Source organism: Dipteris shenzhenensis, chromosome 28, assembly GCF_047967505.1.
Source record: "Dipteris shenzhenensis isolate YYH24624 ecotype China chromosome 28, Dip_SZ_1.0, whole genome shotgun sequence".
Taxonomy (NCBI): Eukaryota; Viridiplantae; Streptophyta; class Polypodiopsida; order Gleicheniales; family Dipteridaceae; genus Dipteris; species Dipteris shenzhenensis.
This window is the reverse complement of record NC_141623.1, coordinates 34,942,473-34,951,958: the sequence shown is the minus strand read 5'-3', so window position 1 is coordinate 34,951,958 and position 9,486 is coordinate 34,942,473. Positions and strand designations below refer to the sequence as shown.

The window sequence follows — 9,486 nt, the reverse complement described above, 5'->3', positions numbered from 1 at the left end:
GAGTGGCAACGACAACTGGAGAATGCATATGGAGTATCTGATTGGCCACCCCAAGTGAGTGACAACGACAACTGGAGAATGCTTAGACGAAGGGACTCCGCCACCATCGCACTACGGCTTGTGTGCGAGCAGCCGCTGAGAAAGAGTGAATATATTTTACAGGACGTGAGCACGTGGAAAAAATGGTCCTATGAGCAAGTACAGGTAGGCGGCGTGCGTGGCCTGAAGGGGTGTCTGCTGGCGTGGAGTACAGTCGGCAGCGAGTAGGCTACGTGGTGGCCTGTGTACGCGCCACGCGGCTGATGTCTGAAGGTGGTAAGGAGGGCCTCGTGTCCGAGGGGTGGGGCCCATTCGAAGGGTTGAGTGCCACGTAGGTCGTCTCTCTCGTTTATAAGAACAGAAAAGCTTGCAGAGCTTGTTGGCTATGGCGGACTCCGTCCCCCTCGTGAGCCTCTGACTCCCCCCTCCCTCCTCTGCTACTCTTTTGCCTTCTCCTCCCCTACATTCAACAGCCCATTTCGTCCCCTGATCTCGCTCACCCCTTCCCATGGCCTGGTTCCGTCGCCTCGTCCTGCCCCTCCGCAGAGCCTGGAGCCTCTCCTTCGGTCGCTTCCGTGGCCAGCGCCGTGGTACTTGTCTCTCTCCAGAATATTTCTCTGTCTTCGCCTCGAGATCTAGCTACCGTTTTCGGGATGTCTATAGAGTTAACTGAACCTTACAAAGTCACAAATCAGGATTGTGTGTGTGTGTGTGTGTGTGAGAGAGAGAGAGAGAGAGAGAGTTCTACAATAAAAAAGTGTGTGTGTGAGAGTGCGTAAGCGTGTGAGAGAGAGAAAGAAGGGGGGCTGATGAGAGACAGGGGGGGCTGATCCTTACAATGTCCCAAATTTTCTTCAAAAAGGCCGCAGATCAGGAAATTAGGACTGCATTTTCTGCGATCGTATTTCACTGCTCCCGGTTTCAACTCCTTCCTCAATTTGAATTTTCGTTGCCTGCTCCTTCTGAATTTTCGTTGCTCATGTTAAGCTCAAGCTCATTTTCTGCTCCTTTTTTCCAGGTCCAGGCTTTGCAAAGCTGTACCATCATGTGCAGTCCTGTGGCTATGAAGACGTTCACGTCATGTGGTCTATGCTGCAGAAGGGTCAATCCTCTGATCTCTCCAAAACACAAGGGATTACAGGCTCACTTCTAGTCTAGTTGTTAGAGAGTATGGTAGACTTCGAAGAAAGGAGTGCTTAAACCATCAGATCCATGGTTTGTTTTGCACTTGTTTATGTCCCTACTGCCTACGTCAGGAGATTAATGGGAACTCTGCATTGTCGTATATGGAGAAACGATCCTTGAGTTTCCTTTTCGTAACATAGAAGCGCTTTTATTTCCGTTACATGCATAATTTTCAAGGATTTTTTTCCAGAAATATTGCGTGATTAATCCTATTGAAGGTCTCGATGGCCATAATTTGCTCATTTGCAGGAAGCTTTTCGTCTTTACTTAGGTGGTGGTAGGGGAGCTTGCGGATCTGTTCTTCAAGCCTCTGAAAGCAGGGTTATAATATTTCTAGAACAGAAAGTTTGAACAAACTTTAGGAGCCGGTCAATATTGTCTCGCATTGTGTGAGGAGAGTCTGTCTACAAGGTACCAATGTCTAGATAAAATCGAAGCGAGTTAGGGATACTAGCATTCATCGTGTGGGTGAGTTCGAGCAATTTGCAAGGAAACAGAGAAATATTCACGTTCTCAAGTTGTCAAAGCTTGAATTTCCCCAATCAATCACTGTGGGCTATAAATGTGCGACCTTCACCAGTACTCGAATCTCGTGTTCAAACATTCCCTCCCTTAGAACGCTCACCTGCATTTGAAACACTATCACATAATCCTTAGATTGTATATTGATCAACCAAATTGGACATTCCTGAAGTCAAGGGATCTTTGCTAGTGCAGGTGTGCTGCAGATTTCACTGTTAAGATATGCATAGGAAGGGCAAGTCTATAGGTATGCTCATGTATAAATTGAGGATGTATGCTGTACTGCATTTTATCTTCATAGATCTGAACGCTTTAGTTGAGTTTGCGTTGATTTTTTGTGATGTGTACCGAGCTTGCAGTTTGAACACGGTAATTGAACTCCACAAACATAAATTACGGTTTCTGGAATGCATTTAACCTTTGAGTCGTCGATATGCTTGAGCTTTGTATTCCAGCAGCTAGCATATTTGTCGAAATATTGTATAACTGGACTTTTTTTTCTTTTCACGTTGCATGCTACTGCTTGAAATTGAAAGAGGACAAGGTACCCTACTGAAGGCATCATCTACAACAAAGACTCTTAGGGACATAACTTACTAAAGCTTTCAATAATTAAGCTTGATGGTTGTATCTCAATGGGTGAGGCATGAAAAGAGCATTGGACGGGCTAATAATAGAAGGCTTAGAGCCTTGCTTTCTCCACCATGGCATATGATTTTTCTGTTGTCGCTCCTTTGTGGTATCTCTCTCTCTCTCTCTCTCTCTCCTAGTGAGCTTTACATAATGGCCCGTTGAAAAAACTATAAATTTACAATATGATTTTTTTGTTGTTGCTCCTTTGTAGCATCTCTCTCTCTCTCTCTCTCTCTCTCTCTCTCTCTCTCTCTTAGAGTTTTACATAATGGCTCGTTGAAAAAACTATAAATTTACAATGCAATTTCAGAATTGCATCATGAACACTAAGTTATGATTCAAGGATGTCATCATATCACTAATGGAAGCTGCACATTGCCCAATCTTCCTCTTTTGCCTCTTTGTTGCCAATTAACTACCAAGGATAGGTTCCATTTGTCCTAGGTATTGCATATTGATCACCCACTCCTTGCAAGAGTCCATCATTCCCAACAACACAATTTTTAAAAAAAATGCAAGCAATTTCAGTTCTTATAATTGCAAGTTTCCAAAACCTTTCATTACCATGACATTGTTTAGCATCAACCCAAAACAAATACAAGCCCGAGTGAATATATCGGTCATAAACATGCTTCCATGGAGCATCCATCAATTTTGTGACACTGATCCACAAAACCCCAAAATTTATCCATGTCACCTCTTCGTTGCATTCTATTAACAAGATCAACTCACTCCCAAAATTTATTAATGTCACCTCTTGGTTGCATTCTATTAACAAGATCAACTCACTCGACCCATTGATGACATTTTGAAGATGATATCTTGCACCGTTGTACATTTGCAACTGACCAAGAAACGAAATGGTATGTATGTATTCATACATAGAGAACCTTTTGAACTCTAGAATACTAAAAAAATCATTTGCCAAGCATTGTGTTGCACACTCATTTTGCATCCACCACCCAAGTTTTAAAACCAGTTTGAAAAGCGTTGTGTTGCACACTGATTTTACATCTACTTACCCTACATTCACAAGCTCTATATCCACCTTTCTTGCATCCACCTCATATGCATCCACTTGCCCTACATCCATCTTAATTGCATCCACTTTCCCTACATGCACTTGCCTTCCATCCACTTCTACTACATCTATCTGCTCTTCATCCACCTTCCCTGCATCCACCTTCCTTACATCCACTTGCCTTCATCCACCTTCCTTGCACTTTGTCAAGGGCTAATGCCCACTCCTATGTTTCCTTTTCTCATCCATCTTTACTATCCAACATGGAATCACCAATGAGTGTAGGAGACTCCCACCTTAAGTCATTCAACCTTATTGACCTGGCATTTTTGGCACTTCAATATATGTTGGACGTTCTTATCTATTCAGGCCAAAATAATTACCTCTTCAGAAGCGCATATGCCTTTTGGATTTCTTGGGTGTCTAGCACTCGGACTATCATGTCACTCCAAAAGAATTTAACACCTATGTCATTATTATCTGGCACACATACTTTACTCTGGTAGAGTAGGTAGCCATCCTCAATAGTATATTTTTGTAGACTTGAGTCCTTTAACACCAATTTCTGGAGTGTCACCATTTCCATACGACTGCTTAGTGAAATCTCCTCGATTAGTTGAAATCCTCCTCATAATTGCTTTCCATACTTCACAATAAAACTAACAATTTCCATATAAGGAGTCTAGGAAACCATTTTCCATTTAAGGACTCTAGGAAATCATTCATTAACAATTGGCATCTAGCTTAGGGAATATACTACTACGTTAAAGTTCCCCGTGTAATATTCAATTGGATATCAAACTCTTGCATTATTTTAACCCATCTTGTTTTTCTCCCTTTAAGCTTTGGCTGATTGCAAATCCATTTAATGTTTTGTTCATAATAAATGATCTCAAAATTGCAACCATACAAATAGTGCCTCCATTTCTTCAAAACATAGATATTGCATAAAGTTCCTTCTCATATACCATGTAATTCCTTTGGGCACAATGGAAATTTTTTGCTTTCAAAAGCCAATAGTTGAACCATTGTAAAAGTATCAGCCCAATAGCAAAATCACTAGCATCTCCAATCCTTATTTTCTTTGAGTTGAGCTGCCTTTCAGCTTGCTCCTTTACTCCCTTCTGGACTTGTGTACCTAAAGAGCTCTTTATCTCTCCTTTAAAATTCTCTAATCTCTCTCATAAGCTTCTTGTGCAACTCTTGCATCTGAGTAGAGACTAGCTCCTCATCTAAAACTACATTAAGGATAGGATTGTTAAGTTTGAGCTCAAAATTTTTCACTCTCTCTTCTAACTTTTGGAACCTGTCTTTTAGCTCACTATTCTTGTTCTTGAGAAGGAGAACCTGCTGTTGAGAGACCTTCGAAGAACTCAGCATATCTCTTTCAGGTGACTGGGGAGATATAGAATTTGACATTGGACAGGAAGGAGCTCACACAATTTTCACTTTTGGAACAAGATAGGAAGGAATACAGACCCTTAGACAATCTAACAAGTTGAAAGGATTCCTAGTGTGGATTGTAGAGGAACTTACAAAACTCAGCTGAAGAGCAACACCTAGAGCTTGCAAAGGTGAAGGCGGCTAGAAAGGAAGGCAAATGGGTTGTCTGCTAAGATGACAATGCATTGATCAAAGACTTCAAAGCGAAACCAATAGACCCTCAGTCTATAACTGATGTATGATCTTCGTTTGCTCTCCCTTTTTCTATTTTGGTTTCTTAGATGTGCTAGTGGAGCCAGTTGTAATTGGAACTTTATGTGATTATCAGTCTCTTGAGACATAATATACTGCTAAGTTTTTTTCCCCAAAAAAAAAGAAAATAAAAAAATCACTAGCATATATTTCAACCACGAATGATTCATTGGGACCCACTAACTTTAAGATAGGAGTCTAGGTGCTATAGCTACTTTTACATTTGCAAGCAAGATTTTCTTTTGTGGTTCATCCCATATGAAGGTATTTCCCTTCTTCTTAAGCTAATCCATCATCAGAACAACAATCTTAGCATAGTCTTGAATGAATCTCCTGTAAAATCCAGAAAAACCTAAGAATGCCAACAATACTTATAGGTTTGTAAGATGTTGGCATTCTAATATGAACCTTGTCTTTTTAGTATCCATACGAATCCTTTTAGTTCCAAGTACACTTCGTTTGCAAAGAGCTCATATTTGGATTCTTTACAAAAATAGAGTTATCTCCAAGAAATTGGAACAAGTTTCACAAATGTTCCATATGCTTTTTCCTTGTTTTACTATAATAGATAAGGATATCATCTAAGCATGTAACTATGTTAATCTATTTGGTTAACAATATGCCACCACCAGTTGGTAATGTCACTTGATGGACAGTGTTAAAGCATTGAAGGTAGTAAACTATAGCATTGAGGAGGATAGCATGTTAGTTTTTGGCAAATCTTTAGCAAATAGTCTCTGGCCCATAGGTGGACAAGAACCGGTGGCTAGTGTATTCGACTCCAAGAAAACAAAAAAGACAAAATTAATCCCAAAATAGATGTAGGTTAGTAAACTTGACAAGCAATTCAGAAGATATGACGAGGATCTGGACACGGTCATGATGACACCAACAAAGGGATTTATAGATTATCAAGATTTCCACTACAACCATCTTCAACTACAAGGATCGTGCGTAACATATCTATCATTGAAGTTCATGATGCTATGGATGTTTTGAAATCCTTTCATGAGCAATAGGGCAATGCAAACCACCAACTGACCAAGAAGATTCAAGACTTGCAAAGAGAGAATGATCCTTTAAGCAAAAGCTAGACATGCAGCAATAGCAACAACAAGAATTGGAACACTACAAGCAACAATTGGCATAGTTGCCTAAGTTGCATTCATTTGGGAATTTTTTTTTAAATTAAAAAAAAACGCTCAAATATGCATTTTTTATGATTTAAGATGTTTCGAACGTTTTTTGCTATTTTATTCGTACGAATAACCTATTCGTATGAGTAACTTATTTGTACAAATAAATGGCTTTTTGTACGAATAAATGGCTATTCGTACGAATAATTTATTCGTATGAATAACACAGTTTATTCGTACAAATAACACAGTATAGACATGCAACCACCACTTCCATTTTTGGTATTCGTACGAATATAGTTACTTGTCTTCCTTGCCACCTTAGCCACTTGCTTGCAAGCCCTGCTACCTCCTACTTGCTTACTTGCTACCTCCTATTTGCTTACAGTACCTACCAGCTCTCTTCATAGGTACCTTCAAAACCCTTGTTTGTGGACTGACACTCATCTCTCTTGTGAGAGATGTGTGTTGCAGTCTTTCGTCAGTAATTAATGTTGATTTTGTTTTGTTTTGTTTAGGACTGGCACTCATCTCTCTTAGGAGATTTGTGTGTTGTAGTCTTTTTAAATTATTTAATATTTGTTTTGTATTGTGTTTTAGTGTGTAGATAGATTGGTACTCATCTCTCTTGTGAGAGTTGTGTGTTGTAGTCTGTTTTTGTTGTGTGTTGTAGTTTTAATATAAATAATTATTTTTTACCTAAGGCTGGCACTCATCTCTCTTAAGAGAATTGTGTGTTGTAGTCTCAGTTTGTATAGAAATTTTTGTTTGTAGGAACTCTTGGGCTGGCACTCATCTCTCTTGAGCGAGTTGTGTGTTGTAGTCCAAGCTTAGTGATATTTTCATGGATGATTATTCTGGCACTTATCTCTCCCTTGAGAGTTGTGTGTTGTAGTCTATGTTTAGTTTTCAAGCACACTTAGTCTGGCACTCAACTATCCCTTAATAGTTGTGTGTTGTAGTCTAAGTTAGATATCATGCAATGTGCTGTTAGACACTTAGTTTGGCACTCAAATGTCCTTTGATAGTTGTATGTGGTAGTCTAAGTTAGATATCATACGATTTGCTCTTAGACACTTAGACTTGCACTCAACTATCCCTTGATGGTTGTGTGTTGCAGTCTAAGTTAGATATCATGCGATGTGCTCTTAGACACAGTCTTGCACTCAACTTTCCCTTGATAGTTGTGTGTTGCAGTTGAAGCCTAGTGTTAGATTGTGAAGTCCACGGTTAGGGTTATACCTAGGTCATTTTTTGTGCAGGTTACAAGTTTATTTTTTGTGTTTTTATTTTCCATAGTCTTTTACATGATATGAGCTTGTGCTGAGAGGTTATACCTAGGTCATTTCTTAGACTACTTGCATTGTTAATTGTTATGGCTTAATGAGTTTCATATTGCACGTGGCACTAGATTATTTTTTGAATTTTGTGTTGCAGCTTACTACATATCAGATGGCTCACACGGGTGAGAAGAGGAAGTTTCAGCAACCTGATCTCACTAAGATTCAAAGGAAGGTGCCAAAAAAGGAGAATCTACACTTCTTAATGAATGTCGATCAGGACATCATTGAGACAGCTTTCAAAAATGGTGAAAGTGAGGCACACAATTTGGTGAGGACAATCATGGCAGAGCATGGAGGGAGAACCTTGTGTGATCGATTTCTAGATGTATCCCTTTTCCCCAAGTTCTTCCATACCTACAAGAAGTTCCTCCACCACGTCTCCCACCATATGCATGCCCATATTTCACCACATCTTTTGCTTCTCCGTTTGTGCCTCTTGCTGCACACGCATACCAATTTCCATCTCCTTTATACTCGCCTGCACCAAGAATGCACAATCTATTTGCACAAGTAGATATACTTACATCTCCTTCCTTCTCGCCTGCACAAGCACCACCCGCATCACATGGCTTGCATGATCATGCACTAGTGGCAAGACCAATACAGCCGATATTGCTTCAGTGACAAGACATTCGATTCACGCCTAGTGTGGCTATGGGCACAAGCACATGTGGAATAGTCAATATGTGCAATCTTCTTGTCGCTCCATTTGATCCACACAAGATTTATGCATGTAAGGTGCTGAAGCTTTCTGTGCCGACCCATGCCCACCCATGCATTGAAGGCCAAAGCCTTGTAAGAAGCCATGTTCTTGGGTGATGCCGTACATCCAGGCATCATCCAAGCTATAGGTCTAGTCCATGATGATAATCCAATGATACTATTTCTATTTTAGAATGGAATGTTGGAATACTGAAAGGAAAGAGTAGAGTGGACACAAAATCAGAATACTTGCTTATAGAATGAAGAAGAAAGAGGTCCTTAAGTAGGCACCTCATACAAGGTCACTGACATCACTGATGACCTCAAAGCTCCACAATCATCTCCTCAATCTGCTCCTAGATTCACTCAATCATCCTATGTGGCTCTCCACCACCTAACTGTGCTTGTGGGCACCTAACTGTGCCTCTAGCACTCACACATAGAAACATAAGGTGTGCTTGAGGCATACACCTTGAGATATCCCAACAAACCCCCCCTCAAGGAAATGCCTCAGACTATGTCAAGGATACATCTAGTCTCATAGTTTCTCATGCCATCTCATGGTGGTCAAGGATAAATCTATGGCTAGGTTCTCATGCTAGCAAGGGTTCCCTTGGGTGTAAGGTAAACAGAAAGGGATACAAAAAGACTTTCCAATGGTTATCTCCTCTGCATTTACATGCACACAATGTCTGCAGGAGGTACCATGGAACAAAACATACACATGGCCTACATCATAAGGTGACCAGAGGTGTAAAACACACAAAACACAATAGTTTATTTTCATTCATTTTGGAGGACTATCCAGGCTGAGTACCTTGACATAAAAAGAGAGATCTGGAGCATACATAGAGATGATTTAAAATGCATAATCTTCAAAGGATGCCTCATCTTGTGGAGGCTCATTAACTGTAAGTAGATTTGCATTTTCTGTCTTTGCTTTGGCTCTGCAAAACTTCTCACTATGGTTGTTTTTGCCACAGTGTTTGCATGGATTAACTTTGAAGCAGTCCTTTGAAAGGTGATTTGTCTTTCCACAGTGATTGCAAGGAGTATACTTGCCCTTCTGGAATTTCATAACATAAGCAGTGTCATTGCCTTTCCTTAGCTCCATATGCCTTTCTTCTTCTTGGAGAGCTGAGATAATGCCTTCAAGGTTAGGATTGGGAAGATTCTTCAAAGTGCTAACAATGTGATCAAAACTTTCAGG

At 40.2% G+C, this 9,486-nt stretch overlaps 1 protein-coding gene across 1 annotated transcript; it reads left to right on the top strand.

The window, feature by feature from the left end:
• Positions 1 to 431: 431 nt before the first annotated feature.
• LOC147883492 (uncharacterized) lies at positions 432 to 1,392 on the top strand. The gene is made up of 2 exons (XM_087400029.1): positions 432 to 629; positions 1,058 to 1,392. Exons 1-2 carry the CDS (start codon positions 548 to 550, stop codon positions 1,195 to 1,197), a joined length of 222 nt encoding a protein of 73 aa, XP_087256155.1. The 5' UTR covers positions 432 to 547; the 3' UTR covers positions 1,198 to 1,392.
• Positions 1,393 to 9,486: the final 8,094 nt, after the last annotated feature.

Excerpts from the sequence above, each read along its gene's own strand:
- LOC147883492 (XM_087400029.1), top strand. The coding sequence starts at position 548 with ATGGCCTGGTTCCGTCGCCTCGTCCTGCCCCTCCGCAGAGCCTGGAGC. Across the intron at positions 630-1,057 it reads CTTCCGTGGCCAGCGCCGTG|GTCCAGGCTTTGCAAAGCTG; the intron begins GTACTTGTCTCT and ends CCTTTTTTCCAG.